The 17,165-nt window shown below is 51.0% G+C and overlaps 5 protein-coding genes across 5 annotated transcripts; 1 reads left to right on the plus strand and 4 right to left on the minus strand.

The window, feature by feature from the left end:
* Positions 1-1,618: 1,618 nt before the first annotated feature.
* J4E78_002662 (uncharacterized protein) lies at positions 1,619-2,850 on the minus strand (the record flags this gene model as incomplete). The annotated part of the gene is made up of 5 exons (XM_049363308.1): positions 1,619-1,750; positions 1,868-2,024; positions 2,111-2,278; positions 2,338-2,519; positions 2,593-2,850. 5 exons carry the CDS (start codon positions 2,848-2,850, stop codon positions 1,619-1,621), a joined length of 897 nt encoding a protein of 298 aa, XP_049225900.1.
* A 1,893-nt stretch (positions 2,851-4,743) lies between these two features.
* J4E78_002663 (uncharacterized protein) lies at positions 4,744-6,980 on the minus strand (the record flags this gene model as incomplete). The annotated part of the gene is made up of 5 exons (XM_049363309.1): positions 4,744-5,064; positions 5,115-5,244; positions 5,294-5,499; positions 5,551-5,909; positions 5,963-6,980. 5 exons carry the CDS (start codon positions 6,978-6,980, stop codon positions 4,744-4,746), a joined length of 2,034 nt encoding a protein of 677 aa, XP_049225901.1.
* Positions 6,981-8,478: 1,498 nt separating this feature from the next.
* J4E78_002664 (uncharacterized protein) lies at positions 8,479-9,090 on the plus strand (the record flags this gene model as incomplete). Its single annotated transcript, XM_049363310.1, has 2 exons — positions 8,479-8,706; positions 8,758-9,090. The coding sequence occupies 2 exons, from the start codon at positions 8,479-8,481 to the stop codon at positions 9,088-9,090; spliced, it is 561 nt and encodes a 186-aa protein (XP_049225902.1).
* Positions 9,091-12,177: 3,087 nt separating this feature from the next.
* RRP3 (ribosomal RNA processing protein) lies at positions 12,178-13,824 on the minus strand (the record flags this gene model as incomplete). Its single annotated transcript, XM_049363311.1, has 2 exons — positions 12,178-13,079; positions 13,137-13,824. 2 exons carry the CDS (start codon positions 13,822-13,824, stop codon positions 12,178-12,180), a joined length of 1,590 nt encoding a protein of 529 aa, XP_049225903.1.
* Positions 13,825-15,766: 1,942 nt separating this feature from the next.
* J4E78_002666 (uncharacterized protein) lies at positions 15,767-16,850 on the minus strand (the record flags this gene model as incomplete). Its single annotated transcript, XM_049363312.1, has 2 exons — positions 15,767-16,676; positions 16,726-16,850. 2 exons carry the CDS (start codon positions 16,848-16,850, stop codon positions 15,767-15,769), a joined length of 1,035 nt encoding a protein of 344 aa, XP_049225904.1.
* Positions 16,851-17,165: the final 315 nt, after the last annotated feature.

Genomic DNA, 17,165 nt, shown 5'->3' on the forward strand with positions numbered 1-17,165 from the left:
TTCACCGAGACAGACACATGTGTGTCTGAGATTGAAAACTTCTCTCTCGCATCTGATGGCAGTCGTGCGTTCGTCTTACTTGAAAATACTCGCACATTCTCAACATGCTGCTTCTCTTCTTTGTGTCTTAAACCATTACCGCATTCCTCTCTTCTACCCTAAAATAGGACCTACACCCAACCATGATTCCTGGTTCTTTAAAGCCGAGAGACCGAAGGCCATGTGCGGTCTGCTCTGCTCTCGTGTCAACGAGATCATACCTGTTTATTCGGCCGCTATGTCTCACAACAAATGGTTATCACGTTCCTTCTTTGTACTCTAAAACATCGGCACTCCTAGTCATAATTCCTATGGTTTATAAAACGTCACGACACGAGCAAATGGGCGTTCTGCTCTCCTCTTGTGTTGCTGAAACTGTACCTGGTCCTCCGCTACGTTTCATAGTACTATGTTCCTCTTCTCTACTCTAAAAAACTACAAGGCTTCAGGTTATGAGTCCTGCTTCTTCAAAAGACACACTACCAGTACACATGGGTGACTTGCTCTCCTCTTCTGTCGCGGGAGTCTCAAAAACGGTGATCTCGCCGCGTCACCAAAATACCCTTCGGTCCCCCAATGTGCGGGCAAACAGAGACCAAACTCCTAGCATGCCATGAATACTCTGCTTTCAAAGTCCCTTGGAAGTAGTACCCGGTCTCTGGGTCTCCATATATAATGGCCAGGGAGCTTTCCATTTTGGCCTTCCTCCTACATTCACGTACTCCAAAACGTGGAAGGTGGATTCCAAAAGCTCAAGCTTTGAGACCCATGGCCTTTCCTGCTCTTCTCTCCTGTTGCATCGACTCTGCACAGAGGCGACCTTACCATGCTGCCAAAGTCGGCATAGGTCCAAGCCATGTTGTGCAGACTCCAAAACACCCTCAAGACCTCGATTATGAGAGCTCTGCGCTTCGCCTGTTTCCAATTTTCCCAGAAACGAAATCTTGGCGTATGGCGTTCCGTATACAATGCCAGCGAAACTGTTTTTCTTTCTCTTTTCATGCATTCACGTACTCCAAAACGTGGGAGATGAATTACAAATACCAAGTCCAGAACACCATGTTCGTTTTTCTCCCTCTTCTGTGTAGCATCATATGCGCAGCAGCAATCTTTTCAACTCACCAAAAACAAATGCAGGACTTGCCAATGTTCTGCGAAGTTCAAGAAACAAGAGGTGTAGAACGTATGAGAGTTGCGCTTCGCCTTTCTCAAATCTTCTCAATAAGCTTGCCGCCGTTTCTATCATTGCCTATAAAACACCTGGATCTACTATACTACCTTCCTACTCTCACTCCTATATCACACACCTACGAACGTGAGTGATGAAGTCCAAAACTCTGAAGGCAAGACCTGATGCCCGTTTCTGCTTCTCTCGTTCGGTTATCCGAGACATATCATCTTGTGCTGCATTACCAAAACTTTACCCATCAGTCTACATGTTCTGCCGAGTCCAAAACACCGCTTCGATGAACTCATGAGAGCTGCGCGTTCGCCTTCCCGAATCCCTTCCAAATCATCGATTCGAAGCATACATGTCTCTCGCTTGAGTCGACCACGCATTTAAGACCATGAATGACATCTAAATCGGCAACGTCGCATTAGCGGGCAAACAACTCCCCCTCTCCATCTCAATCCTCGCCGTAGCATTGACCACTAGCCCCGCCAACGGACTGGTGCCACACTTCAACCCCAGTACAAAAGCCTGGCTGTGCTGTTCTTCTTGTTAGTCAAATACTTCCTCAAATCCAAAACAAAAAGTCTAAGAAAGAGATAGATGTTCGAAAAAGGAGACAGAAAACGCGATGGGCGGGTGGAGACAGAAACGTACCACATCCGCCAAAAACGGCGCCGTATGCGTATGATCCATCGGATACTCTTTATCCACCACCTCCTTTCCCAACAGCTTTTGCGCTTGCGCTGCGTAACTTCCATGCTGCACGAAATACACATGTGATGCTGGGCCACCTAGTTCGATGGCCGATAGCCTGTGTCGAATGTTAGTTAGACTCATTCGCTACCTCTTAAAATCGCAGATAGTTGATATTGATGTGGTCGGTCGGGTGTTACATACATATTGTAGTAGGCGAATCTTCCGGGCGTGAAGCTGTAACTTCCAGATTCCCAGACGTTAGTCGGAAGTTGCGATGAGATCACTACGCCGGATGCGCCGAGGGAGAGGAAAGTGGAGGCGGCGGTTTTGATGTAGGACGGGAATGTGTGGACGACTTCCGTAGCGTTGCTGTTGCGCGGGTGAACATGTTGGTCAATGTTGATGAGTATGGCTGTCGGATGGCGTACTTGAATGTCACTTCGCATGTCTCATCGCCCACACCAGGGCAAGGCGGCCGACCTTTGTCTCCTGTTGAGCTCGTAGAGCCATTTTGAAGCGTGCCGGCGTCATTGATGCCGAACTCGATGATGACCCAATCGCCGGGTTGGAGGGCTTTGGCTATTCTGTCGAAGCGGCCTTCGCGTGTGAACTGTAGTAGTTAGGCATTAGCCCGTCTTCTCCCTTCGATTTGAGCTGTGGGAGTAGAGGAAGGGGGTACGCACGGAGCGCGCGGATCGTCCGGCATAAGCGGAGTTGTTCACTTTCGCGTTGGTGCCGAATGAGTACTGGAGATATTGTCCCCAGCCTTCCGTACCGTTGTGACCGCCGTCTGGCGCGGTTGTTGAGTCGCCTGCAATCCAGATTGTTGGTACAGTTGCTCTTGTAGCTGCGGCTGCATGTCTTTCGGAGAGGCTTTGGGGTAGCGCCGAGGCCGCGGTGCTGAAACCCAGAAGATATGGTAACGATGTTTGGAACTTCATACTCGAACGAGATTCCCAAAATCACCAAGCAGCTGATCTAGTGTGTCTAAGATACTGACCGGTGTCTACTCCAGGCAATTGTGAGTGCTGCGCCAAGCGCTCAGTACTTATACCGACATCTCCCCAACGCCACCGGAAGATATCATTTCTCCAATCTGTCGCAAGGGGTTTAGCAACGCCATCAGCAGGCTAGCCTCATCTCCGCAGTTCAAACACGTTAGAAGTTGCGGAAATAGCTTCAAGGAATGACGCCGACGCGGAGTCCCCGCATCGTCCAGGGTTAACCCGCACTCGGTTATCGGGGCAGTAATTACCGAACAGTCCAGATCTTCCGTCGCTCGAAAGGATGGAAGAACGCGATGCGCGAAGAAAGAACGCGTTGTGTTGATGCATCTGCGATGCAAAAGATGCGCAAGGCGTGACGCGAAGACGAGGTATCTGACGTCACCCGTATATGCCGGCAAACGAGGGTGCGGAAAGTCCGGGCGTTGGTGCTGGTATAAAAGCAGATCTTCTGCCGCTTAGTGTCCTATCTACTAACTTCACTTTGAGCTATCCTGCATACCAAAAACATCATAGATGACCAGGATGACGAGTGGTGCGCCTCCCTTCGCCGTTCATGCTACCGAAAGCCACACTCAAACTGGCCATGTCTTCATGTCTCTTCATCTTCTCGAGTTCCGCTTGCAAGATCTGACATGTCAGCTACATCTCTACAAAAAGGAATTGAATATCGAACAATGTTTCTGGAAGACTGGTGCCTGGCGGCTATAAAGACTTCTGTTTTCTAATTACCATCTCTCTCAACACACCAGCAAATCATTAATGTTTCCTAAAGATAGAGTACGAACCGCCATGTGGCGGCTTTCTGCCTGCTAAAGCTTTCTATATACTTTGGATATCGAAAAATCGAGCGAATGTCGACATGAGTGTGCACTCGGTACATCAAAACGTATACGACGACACTGCATGGCGGTATGCTCGTTCGACTTGCCGTGGTACCTTCTAGCGTTCGTAGGCTGACGTTCGATATAAAACGCTACCCTTTCTCTCCTCTATCTTCTTCCATCAAAATTGCGCTTTCGCTGTTCTTCAAAACACAAAGCCAGGCGCCCATGTCTTTCCGCCACTTGTGGCTTGCACTACACTTTTCGAAAAAGACAGAGCTCTTACATATGACTTCTCAGCGGTCAAGAAACAACTACCCTACCTTTACATGTGGAATGAACTTTCGGATGATTCCAAAATTGTATACTGATTAGCGCATGATACCACCTGCACTATATAAACTTCAAGACGCGAGACTTTCCTTGCCTCTCCATACCTCCAATCTACGAAACCCATACGCTTTACAAAACACAGCGGGCCTATCGCATGTTCGGGTGCGTCGTTTCCTCGAGCACTTCAAAACCCATCAGAAAGCATTCATGCCTGCGCGACATCCAGAAGGGGCATGTTTCGCCATCATGTGAGACGTGCGCTTAACCTCCTATGCTGTATAAATATCTGCCGCTTCGATCTCTTCTGACACATTCTGATCATGGAGTACGGAGTTCTAAGGCGATTATACCAAAGTAATCTTCAACACAACGCATGTCTCTGAGAGATTCGCCGATGCCTTTTCTAGTGCTCAATGTCAAAAAAGCCAGTTCGAAGATCTGATGTGTTTCCTCGTTTCAAAAGTTGGTATTCACGCAGCCATGTCACCAAGTCACGAACCCAAACCAGTATATGAAAGAAGAGCTCGTGAGCATTCGATAGGGCTGCGGACAGTGATAGCATATCCTGACGAAACATCGTTCCCAATCATGCAGGCAGAAGCGCAGCCCACGTTCCAAACGCCTCGTTCGCCATCCATACCAACCCCTCGTATGCGCCATCCTCCCATGTCAATCATCCCAAAGTACAAGTAACATCGCCAAGCCCTGACATCTCCCTCACAACCTTCTCAACCTCACCCGCCTTCATAACACTCACGAACTTAGCCGTGAAAGAATCCCCACCCGTGTAGCTGAACTCATCGTCACCAAACTTATCCTTGAGCGAAGCTTCGTCACCCCAACCAGATCCAGTGACCTCCCATTTCCCGCCGCCAAGGCCTTGATTGAGAACCTTGCAGGCCGCAGTGTTTGGGGGTGGTGCCGGTGCTTCTGGTGCTGGCTCGGGTTCTGGCTCGGTTTCGGGAGCGGGGCGATTGTGGACGTTGCAAACTTCCTGGGGTATTGTTAATTCATGGTCTTCGTAGGGATTTGAAGGTGACGAACATTCTTCAGATCTTCATTGACGACCTCGCCACCCTCGATGATCGGGCGGCCTGGAACCGACTTCTCGGGTGTTGGGGCTCGCTTTGTGAAGAGAGAACGCTTGACCGCCGCATCAGGAAGATCGCATAGTCTGTGGCCGAGTTAGTTTGTGACGATTTGAGGCAAGGAAGATATCGTACGTATTCTGCGCTAGATTGTATGGTACTTTGAGGCTGTCCTTGTCGGGCTTTGGCGATGTAGGATATCTCTCGCCTTCTTTGAACGGATTGTCGTTCCTGACTTCAGAGTTCTTCAACATGAACTTCTTCATGTCTGCCGGTGCGGTGTCGTCGCCCCAGTTGCTGCTTAGTCCCGGGATGCTGAAGAGATATGCAGCGAGCCCGGCCTTCCGTCATTAGTGTCTTGTGCTGGGCTGGAGATGTCGCCAAATACTTACTATGGCTGGTGCCGCAGCGGAAGTTCCATCAACTGGCGCAGTGGAGTCATCCTTAGAATCTTTGTCATCATGCTTCGCAGCAATAACTTGAACCGCGTCGGCGTATACATCGACTTGGCCGCCTTGGCCCTTGCCTTGGACTGTCTGTGCGTAATACTTCCCGGTCTGGTCCACGCCACCCACAGTGATCATTTCAAACCTATCGTCGGTGCCATAGGTTTGCGGTATGAGGGAATCCAGAGTGCGATGCTCTCCCTCATTACCCGCGGCGATAACAAGCGTGACACCTTCTTTCTTGAATTCCGCAAGTGCATTTTCTAGAACTGCAATCTTACCGGGGCTTGATTCCTTGATCCATCCTGGACGGTCTTTTAGCGCAATCCTCTTGAAGTTGATGAAGTGCATTACTTACCATACGACAGGTTGATGATATACCTTGCATTGGGATCGGGATTTTTGAGCTTTTCGTACTTGATATCCACCAGTGTCCATTGGAAGGCCTCTTCTAATGCTATGTCCATAACGCCGCGTGGAAGGAGTTTTTCGTCATCAGGCTTCAAAGGGTTCTTGGCCCGGTTCTTTATCTTCACGACAACAAGATTTGCTTTCGAAGCCACACCACTGACGTATCCGGCTGCGATGCTCGCAACCATAGTACCGTGACCAGTGATATCATACATATCCTCTGGTCCTTGTTGCTCGTCCGTGAGTTGCAATCCAAAGAACGTTAATAGGTTGGGAACGGTATGATCCCGAACCTCGCGCTCCGAAGCATCAAATTCCTGATGAGTCTTACGATAGCCGCTATCGAGGACGTAGATTGTTTGACCTTTTCCGAGTGAAGGCTCGAACACATAATTCGGTAGCTTTGTGGGGTCGTTTCTCTGGTTCCTGGCTGATAGCAACTTGAGATGAGCTGCACTATCATCCCTCTGGTTGAGTGCCTGAGCTTTGACATGAAGTGAACTCGGAAGTAGTGAACTAGGATCGGCTTGCGGGGGGATGACGCGCAGCTCGCCATCATCTTCAGTGTTTGGCTCGATGAATCTGATAATGGGGTCCTGGCGAATGGTGGCAGCCTCGGCGTCGGTAAGATTCAGGTACCCACAAGAGACCCATTCGAGTTCATCACGAGCGATGATTTCGCCTTTCTTGTCACGAAGCAGCGTCTTCTTGGCCCACTCTTCGTATTGGGCTCTGTTGATGCCGTGAATGGTGCTGAGGAGATAGGCTCTAGAAGTATCTTCGTCTCTCTTGGCACGCTTAGTAGTCTCCACGGTCTCTACTGGAGTGGCGTCGTTTGGATCCGGCTGGCATGTATCTCCCTTGGTTCCTTTGTCGTTTGAGATGGCGCATGATGATTTCACCACGGGGTTGGCCGAATCGATCCGGCTGGTTAATCCAGTTCCCACTTCGTCATTGGTAGCCATCCTGTGATGGAGAGAGACAGCAGGCCCAGTTGTAGCCGCTCCAATAGTGATGTGTGTGAGGAAGACTGCGATTGCTCCCAGAACAACGCGCGAGATGTGAACCATGTCGGAAGCCTTGGCGAAGCGGGGAAGTTCACAGCGAATCGGATAAAGAGGTGTTCAATTGCCGCGAACAGCCAATCGAAGAAGCAGTATTCTGGTGGATGCGAAAATCGTAATGTGTACAAGATGGTATGAGTGTAGTCGTTGCTGAATGTGCGTGTATGGTCTCGCTTTTGGAGCGTCATGCCTTCTTCATATATTCGAACACATGAACAGAAATAGACCGCTCACCTTGACCAGCCCACAATGACAGACGGAATGACTCCATGCCGACGAGGAAACAGTATTGTTCGGATGCCTGACGCCTCCCTCAGGTCTGAAATTGCCAGCCTGTTCTGAGGCCGAGCGGCGTAAGGCACATTCGATGTACTTTATCTTTGGATCAGAACAACGTACCGGTTCTACGGCACGGAAGTTCGTATGGGAGCTGCATAGGACGACTGAACGATAATTTTGTGTTGAACAAGTTCCGTCTCGATCAACGTGAGCCATGCTCAACGGGTTAAAGAGAGGTCCCGCATCTCGAAGCCATATTGTCCAGATCATGTGAATTCGATGAGATGGACAAACGATCTGCATAGCGATGTCGCTTAGGCGTATGTTCGCCTCGCCGTCCAGTATCAGGTATTTGCGTTCGCTGATGTCAGCGACACATGTCGGGTAACGCACATGAATAGTATCAGCGTCTCGCGAAGGCAGAACATGTTGGAACCTGGGTGTTGTTTCAACTCCATGTATGAGGGCTGTTATGATTACGTGAGTGTTTGCGATAGTCTTAGAAATCGCAATGTTCTCTCCTTCTCTTTCTCGTACTTCGTGCCGCGTAGTCACAGCCTATTACACGCGTCGCACATATGTCGCGAGTTGTTAGGTCTCTCGATGAATGGCTCCACGCTGATAATATAGGCTGAAGGCTGTCGTGAGCCCGATTGAGGTTGCCGTAAGGAAGGCAGGGCCGGCATCGCGCCCTCTGAAGCAAGTGAGCACGTGTACTTCTCGCGTCACATCACTCCGTGATCTTTCAAAGACATGCTAAGGTCGCTGCGACAGAGATGAATGCGATGACAACGCGTCGAAAACGCGTCGGTGGCGGAGCGTGTCGAGAGAGTGGGAGCGCGACCCGACGCGGCTCTGCGGCAGATCGATGATGGCGGGGAATTAGCGCAACAATGCGGAGCCTCCGCCTGCCGGCAGAGCCACATTTATGAAAAGCTCTGCCAACGGATGACATCGGCGATCTAGAATTCGGCATGGCATCTCAACATGTTATCGGAGATATACCCTTCTGCATCAGCCACTACCTCGCGGGCAGAACAGCGATTTCTTGAAGCCTGCTACCACATACATTGATCGTCTATCTACACCACTTTAACCACCGCAACGAACAACTTTCAAGATGGCGACAGACGACATCCAGATCCCGCAGCACGTGGGCCTCTCAGAAGCACCCCGCGATGTCGAAGCCATCAAGAAGCAAGAAAAGGCCGCTCTGCTGCCACACTGGGATTCCGGCATCGCGTTCAAGCTCGGCTACAACCTCCGCACACGCCTGCTTACCTTTGAGCGACCGGCTGTTGTAGATATTTCTACCATCAGCACGCCAGGTCATGTGCTTTTCCATGCCGTGAGTACCATGATGATCAACGCGTGTAATTGCTGTGCTGATATGAAGCAGGTAACACACTCTGGCACAGCCCTAGACAACGACTTCTGGGTCAGCCGCAAACGCGCAGCCGTCATCCGCTTCAATGCGAGCACGTGGCGTCTGCAGAACCAATTTGAGGGCGACGAGGAGAAGTTCAAGACTAAGATGGGTCTTGGTGAGACGGCGAAAGATTATGCAATTCATGGTGGTGGCGTGCCGATTTACATCAAGAACTGTGATGGGCCGGTTGCGGTGGTCGTAGTGAGTGGGCTGAAGCAGTGGGATGACCATCAGGTTGTGATTGAGGAGTTGGGTAAGCTTTGTGAGGAGATGGAGAAGGGTACTGCGGGTACGCCGATCTAGAGGGGAGAGGGGTATATAAGTAGAGCGGATGTGGTCCGAGTCTTCCTTCTATCATCTACTCCATTCCACCATTTTTCCAAAACCGACTTCATCTATCCTATGGACAAGAAAGATTCCTGCGACTTCATCATTTTCAAAATGTCTTCGCTTGCGCCCCATGCGCCACGTCGGTGGTCCTGAAAACAACGGAAAGCAAGAGCCATGGTTTCCATTCCAATTCGATTCTTTACTGATTCAAAAGTGGGCTATATCTTCATATGGTGAGTTCAGGATCGAAGTTTTCCAAAACTGCTTCGCTGATGGAATGACCCAACCGCCTTGGCTCCACCAAACGTTACGTTACCCTCTCTCAGTGCGAGCGAAGACAGATTCATCTTCCTTCCAAGTGTATAGAACATCATGAAAGCACATACCTGCGAGTGCCTGGGCTTTTCGAAAAGTGGTAGTTGCAACCGCAATGTCTTTCGGCACGACAGAAATCTGCGCATTCCAAAAGCCACACTCTACCGGTGTATATCTCTCGGCGTCTCCATCCAAACTAGCGTAATAAAGCACCGGGCCAGATATAAAAGCTCGCCTAGTCACCCTGCTACTTTCCCTCCATCATCCACTCCTTTGCACAAGGATACAAAAACGCGTCGGGAAGCGCCCATGGACTTCCTGTGCTTCTCTCCAAAACTATCCTACGATGACAGCGTATGCAGGTTTCCGCTCTATTTTCGTCTACGAAAGAACTTCATCAGGATCAATACTTCTTTTCGTCATCTACTCAAAACCTCCGATCATCAAAGCCGATTTTGCACTAAATCATGGATAGCGAAACACGAGAAGCGACGCTCCATGTGTTTCCTGTTTTTTGCGGCGGTCTTACTCATCAAAAAGACCAAAATGTTGGCATATGTGCTGTGCTGGTGGCTGAGCAAACAACGACATCAGCCAAGCATGTGGCGCACCATAACAGCATCAAGTCATCTATTATCTTAAAAGTCTTATCAATATTTATAAAATCCAAACAACAATTTGACCTCGACATGTTTGTTCCCTGCCAGCAGATTTCCAAGAGTTGTTACAGCCTCTGCATGGCTGTTCGTTCCTGAACCTCTTCTTCTACTTCCGTCCTTCTCGCCGTGAGCGTCGGAGCATTCATCTCTCTCTCGTCTGTTCACAACCTTGAAACAGCTGAAATATGCGAATGCATAGTCTTTCCAAAAGAATGAACAAGCTTGACATGACTTCTGTCGTCTGCAACTTGCTCAAATTCAAAAACGTTCAGGGACTCGGCATGTCTCTCGGCACGTTCACTGGAACTATCACAGCCATGGAATGACGTCGTCCGGCGACGCATAAATACCCCCCAGTCCTTCCTTCCTCTTCTACTTCATTATCCTCTCGCTCAAGTCCGAGTTTCCAAAACCACCGTGGCCGATTATGATGGGTTGTTCCTGTTCTTCTCCAAAAATATCATCCCCAAGATCGCATGGCTGCTTTCCCGCACTCGGCGCGTTTTGCCAAAAGCCTCGGTCAGTCCACCGCACTAAAGAGTCGCAACAACATCACGCATGATGGTGAAACGCCGCCGAACAGAACGATGCGGCCTCTAAAATCTGCATACGAACAGGTCATGGTCCAGACTGTGTTTTGAGATTCTAAACTAAAAGCAGCGAATTCAACATTCGTGTGGGCGACTTCGGCGTCGGTACAAAAGGGTTTTGCAGCACTTCACTCTTCCTCTCAACCTCATCAGTGTTGTTCAAAGTACTATCCAAAATTTACCACGAGATCTTCATGGCTCTGCCGAACTTGTGAGATTTACTATGTTACACGACGTCCTTCTCGTGCGAGAGAACTCGTGCGGCAAACGGAAGTGTAGAGTATATTTGTACTGGTGACGGGCGATGTGCTTGATGTAATATTACCTAGGTATGATGTGTGCTGCACAGCACATGGAAGCTGGGATGGAGGCTTTTGGAGTATGAAAGACTGTTGTTTCATATCATAGCCACAAACATATCATCGAGATCGATAGCTGAGCCGCACGGAGAGGCAGCGCCATGCGCAAAAACTCGTCATCTTTCCAGGACGAGATATCGCACCCTTGTCATAAAATTTCGGGAACATAATCCATTCGTCTTTCTTTTTGGTATTCAAGAACAAAGATTTTGTATGTGAGAAGAGAAGAAAGATCGAGACCAGAGACGGCTTATATAGCCATCCACAGTCACGAGCTTCCGAATTTGCATGGCCAGATGGCCAGCGCATTTCAGCAAATCTCAACTCAAACATTCGGATAGCGTATACTATGTAGATAACAGAAGGAGCTTTTGATGGTGAAGTATGAGCAGGATGGTACCGACAGGCGGAGCCATCGCAGATATGTTTGGGAGTTTTGTGGAGGACATGTCAATAAGTAGTTGCTTTTTTGGAGTCATCACTTCTCTTATCTGACTTTTTGGAAAGAGGCGGAGAGAACTTGGTGTATGGAGAGAAGAGGGAAGACGCCGTCGAGAGGTGCCTTTTATGCCATGCGCGGTGGCGAGTCTTCAAAGTTGCATGAGTGAAGGGGCAAGGTATTCGTGCGACTCTTCCCCAAACGCTGCTATGCCGTGTCCCATGTAAAATGTGGGAATATCTTTTGATTTTGAAGTATGAGGCGGATGGTAACAGCGGGCAGAACCACTGAAGGCGGCAGTCGATCTTTTGAGAGAGGACGCAGCAGAGCAGAGAAAGATCTCAGAGCCATGAGAGCGTCCCTTCCTTTTTTCGAAGAAAAGAGGAAGTTTTGGATGTTAACAAAGACAAGAGAAGAGAGCCCGAAAGACGCCTTTTATACCCTCCACACTACCCGCTAGGCCCATCAAAGTCTCCTCGGTAAAGCGATGTGTTCATATATCATATTCGATGCTCGCATAATACATCATAATCCACCCCCACCCACATCCCATCGAAAACAAAAGCAACCCAAACTTTTCGGTCCTGACCAAGGGTGCCATCTTCTCCAAGACATGGTCGGGGATCAAGCAACTCGTAGGGTATACGCGAAAAGATCAAAACGCCAAAACCGACAGTCCACACCTAGACACACGACATCTAACCCTCCTCAGTATCCATCGTGTCACGACCTCTGCCCCGGCCTCCGCCACGCCCTCCTCTTGATCCACCACGACCACCGCGTCCACCCCTGCTACCTCTTTGCTCGTGGTAGTCCTTCATCTCACGAACAGCTATCCTCTGCGCATCACCAACGCGCTCGGCGTATACCATCGCTTCGTCCTTGTTGATGGCCTCTTCTGGGATCTTCTTGCCGAGTGCATTCTCAATCCTTAGCCAGATCTCCAGATCATACTGTGTAACGAACGATACCGCCTTACCCGACTTTCCTGCTCTTGCCGTACGACCAACACGATGAACGTAAGTCTGAGAGTCGCTTGGCAAGTCGAAGTTGACGACGAGGTCAACGGCGGGGATATCGAGACCGCGGGCTGCTACGTCGGTAGCGACGAGGATGTCGCGGCTCTTTGACTTGAATTTGTTGAGAGCACCCAGACGGGCGGACTGACCTAGCTGACCGTGTAGTGGGATAGCGCCGAAGCCGAGGGTGCGGAGGAGGATGGAGATACGTTGGGTCTCGTTGACTGTGCGCGTGAAGATGATGGTGGGGTGGCCGATGTTGTCGTTGAGGAGGTGGATGAGGTAGAGGTCCTTCCACTTGAAGGGGAGGAAGATGTAGCGCTGTAGAAGAGTCGAAACGACTTGATGCGAAGAGCTGCTGATGCTCACACGGACTGGGTTTTGTAGGGCGGCGCGTTGAAGACTCTCGACCTTGGAGGACATGGTCGCAGAGAATAGATATGTGTGTCGTCCTTCCCGAGGAAGTACCTTCAGGATCTTGTCTAGTACGGGGCCGAAATCGAGGTCGAGCAGGCGATCGGCTTCGTCGAGAACCATGTACTTCAGATGCTTCAGACTGAAGCCCTTGGTGTTTTCAAGATCTACGTGATGTGGTCAGTATGACTGTTACGTATAGTTCGTATATGAGTGTGACTCACGATCAAGCAGACGTCCAGGCGTCGCTACTACGACGTGCGGTTTCTTGGACAACGAGATGGCCTGAGGTACCATGTCCATTCCTCCTACCAACGTCGCGCACTTGACGTTGATAATGCTACCCAAAGCATCCACCTGTTGTGCGATCTGGTATGCCAACTCTCGTGTCGGGGCCAGAATCAGACCAAACAACGGCTGTGGTTTCTCCAGTAGCGACTGAAGAATGGGTAGGACGAATGCCGCCGTCTTTCCGGAACCCGTCTCGGCCAATCCGATCACATCCCTACCTTGGAGGGCGAGTGGTATAGCTTGTTCCTGGATCGGTGTTGGGTGTACGTATTTCAGGTTTTCGACTGCATCGCAGAGCTCTTCGCGCACGCCTAGATCGGCGAAGGTCTTCTTCGGTTCGTTCGCGGCGGGTTGCGCTTCTTCGCTCGTTGCTTCGGCGGTGGTAGAGGGCCCTGCTTCGTCTTTTGAGCTACTGTCGCCTACTACATCTTGGGCTTCTTCGGCATCGGTTGAGTCCCTCTCTTCGGCGTCATCGTCATCGCCGGACTCGGATTCCGGTGGTGGTGCAGGCTTCTTCTGAACTTTCTTCGCAGGTGCATTCGATGGTCGCACTTTCTTCGACGACGCACCGGCGGCGGTGGTCGCGTCCGCGTGAAGCTTTCTTTTCGTGACTCCAGGCATGATGTTGTTGTGATTGTTGAGTCTGGAAAAGTTGTGCGACAGAATCATGGTACCGCGGTTCCCAACCAAAGAAACCGCGAAATCTTGGCGGACCCACCTAAAAGTTCGAAAGCCGCAGCTCTAGTTTGCGACTGCATGCGACGAACTCATTCGCTCTACAGCACCACCACGCTTCCCTCCAAGCTATAGGAGGTAACATACGATCGCGACGCAAGAAATACACACTCGAATACCACCAATACTCGCCAATAATCCAATCCAACCAAGACAGCTGAGTTTTCGCAATGGCTCGTGGAAAAGGAACCGCGAGGAAGAAGCAGTCGGTACGCGACAAGGAGCTTTCCAAGAAGCCGATAGCAGGGACACCGAAATCTATGGTCATTCGTATCGGCGCGCAAGAGTGAGTATGGTCGAATCGAGTAACATCCGACTCGTTTGCTAACAACATCTAGAGTAGGAAGATCTGTCTCAGACCTCGTAAACGATGTGCGCCACTGCCTGGAGCCCGATACCGCTATTCGGCTGAAGGAGCGAAGGGCGAATAAGCTCAAGGTATGGCATACATAAGTACCAGCATGATCTGAGCTAACGGCCTCAAAGGACTTCCTTGTCATGTGTGGACCACTCGGTGTCAGCCATCTCCTCCTTTTCTCTCGCTCAGAAGTCGGCAACGTCAACCTCAGACTATGCCGTGTCCCCCGCGGACCTACCCTCCATTTCCGAGTCGAAAACTACAGTCTCTGCAAAGATATCCTCAAGTCAATGAGACGCCCACGAGCCGGCGCAAACGACTTCCTAGTTGCGCCTCTGCTTGTCATGAACAACTTCCTCACCAGCGATGCTGAAAGAGAACGACTTGGCGACAAGGCGCCTCCTAAACATCTCGAGAAGCTTGTGACGGATATGTTCCAGGGCCTGTTCCCGCCCATTCAACCACACACTACCCCTCTACACTCGATCAAGCGCGTCCTCCTGCTCAATCGTGAGCCTCCTTCGGAAGAGAACGGTTCCGTCACAATCAGCCTGCGACACTACGCGATCACAACGAAGGTCACAGGCGTACCGAAAGCTATCCGCCGGTTATACGCAGCTGAGAAGCTGATTGGCAGCAAAGAGAAGAAGAAGAGCGCACTGCCTAACCTAGGCAAGCTGGAGGTAAGCAGTAACTCCCTAAAATGCATATAGAACATTCACTAACTCCACCTCCAGGACGTCGCAGACTACATGCTCGACCCGTCAGCCGCCGGCTACACATCCGCCTCGGACACCGAACAAGACACCGACGCCGAAGTCGAAGTCGCGCAACCCGTCCGCCAAAAAGTCCTCTCCCGCAAAGAAAAGGAAAAGCTAAAAGCCGGCGACGAAACCTCGCACGCCCGCGCCCGCGGCTCAAAACCCCGCGTCGAGAAGCGCGCCGTCAAGCTCGTCGAACTGGGTCCGCGCATGAAGCTGCGCCTTACAAAAGTCGAAGAGGACGTCTGCGGCGGCAAGATCATGTGGCATGAATACATCAAGAAGAGTAAGAAAGAGGAGCAGGAGTTGGAGAAGAAGTGGACACAGAGGAATAAGGAGAAGGAGGAGAGGAGACGCGTTCAGAAGGAGAACGTGGAGAAGAAGCGCAAGGAGAGGGCTGCTGCTAGGGGGGAGACTGGTGAGGGTGAGGGAGAAGGAGAAGAGGATGAGGATGAGGAGATGGATGATGATCTTTTGGATGCGTATGATATGGATGATGACGTTTGGCAGGATGCTGCTGATGCTGGGGAGGAAGAAGATGAAGATGAGGACGAAGAGATGGAGGATGAGTGATGTGATCTGATAGAAAAGTCTTAATGATACCCTGAATGTTCAACGCTTCATCCTGAAATCCAACCAATCTATGCTTCAGTTCCAAGGCACATGCAATACAACCGGGTATCAAAACACCATCCCCCCACAAGCCACTTCATCCCTTCATCTTCTTAATCAAAACCCTCTCCCCATCCGCACTCAATTCCCACCCCACACCCTCCTGCACCAACTCCTCCCAGCTCCTCTCCGCACACCTCTCCACAAACGCCCTATCCGCACTCAAATACGCCCTTCCCAGACACTTGAGCGCATGCACCCTCACCCCTCCATCCGCCCACTCCATAACCCTCCTCTGATACCCATCCACACTCCTCCTCACTCGCCAAAACCCCACGTAATCATCCGCCACAAGACACCTCAACACCTTCTCCACCCTCCAATCTTTATATCCATACCGTAGCTTCGTGGCTCGGGCGCCGGAGTAGTCGGATTGTCGGCAGGCTTGGTCGAGGATCAACAAGCCGACGACTTCGTGCAGGGTCGATGGCGATAAGGGGTTTACGGGATGGATTTTCCCGAGGAGGGAAAGCAGAGAGGGCAGGTAAGACGACCAGTCGTGGCAGAGGATGCTGACGTGGATGGCAAAGGTGTAGGCGCGCAGGGCGAAGGCGTCGGTTCGTGAGGACGCGGTTATGGCTTCGCGGAGCTTGCGCAGGGAGGCGAGGACCGTGGAGAGTTCTTGGATGGAGGGCGTGAAGGCCTTTTGGGGTATGGGCTGATGTGGTGTGTTTGTGGATGTTGAGGCGAGAGGTGGGCGGGTGGTGGGTTGTTGACGGGCTTCTGGGGGTGCGTGTTTGGAGAGGGAGAGCGAGGAGAAGGAGGATGTGAGTTTGGAATTCGCGGTGGGCGCTGTCGTTGTCTTGTTCGTCGTGGTCGTGTCGGGAGGCGGGATGCTGACGGATATGAAGAGGCGGTCTAGTTCGTCGCGGTTGAGGGCGCAGAGTTTCATGTAGCGTTCTATTATGCGGTTGAAGTAGATTTCTTGTGTTTTGAAGTCGTTCAGCCTGGGGAGTTAGCCATTGTGAGCGGACGTATGGGGCGAGAGGGATATACCGTGTCTCTCCTTTGGAAGGGAGTCCGTATGTCTCCAGGACATCTTCGCGGACGGGCTTGAGGCGGTTCCATGCACCTGAGGCGGCGCGACGGCTGCTGGGTCGGCCGGGATCTGAGGACTTCATTGCGCTGGTGGTGGGGTTGGGCGTTCTGGTGGAGAGCGCGGGAGATCAAGTTATGTCAAAGACTCGATTGATCATGGCTGTATATCACCTAGCGTATTTGCGACACATAGTGTGTGGTGGTGAAAGCAACCGCGCTCGAGGGCTGGGAAGAAGGGAAGGTGAGATGGAGGGGCAGCGCACGAGCTCGACGCGTCGGAAATGCCTTGTCTCGTGACAACAGCGAGACCACTGACAATGTTGCCCATAAAGAGCGACTGCGCTGTTAAGGTCATTGCTTTGCTTCAGAAGCGACGTGTTGTCCTCGCAAGCCTGACC

Source organism: Alternaria triticimaculans (genome assembly GCF_023758025.1).
Source record: "Alternaria triticimaculans strain BMP 0046 chromosome Unknown scaffold_2, whole genome shotgun sequence".
NCBI lineage: Eukaryota > Fungi > Ascomycota > Dothideomycetes > Pleosporales > Pleosporaceae > Alternaria > Alternaria triticimaculans.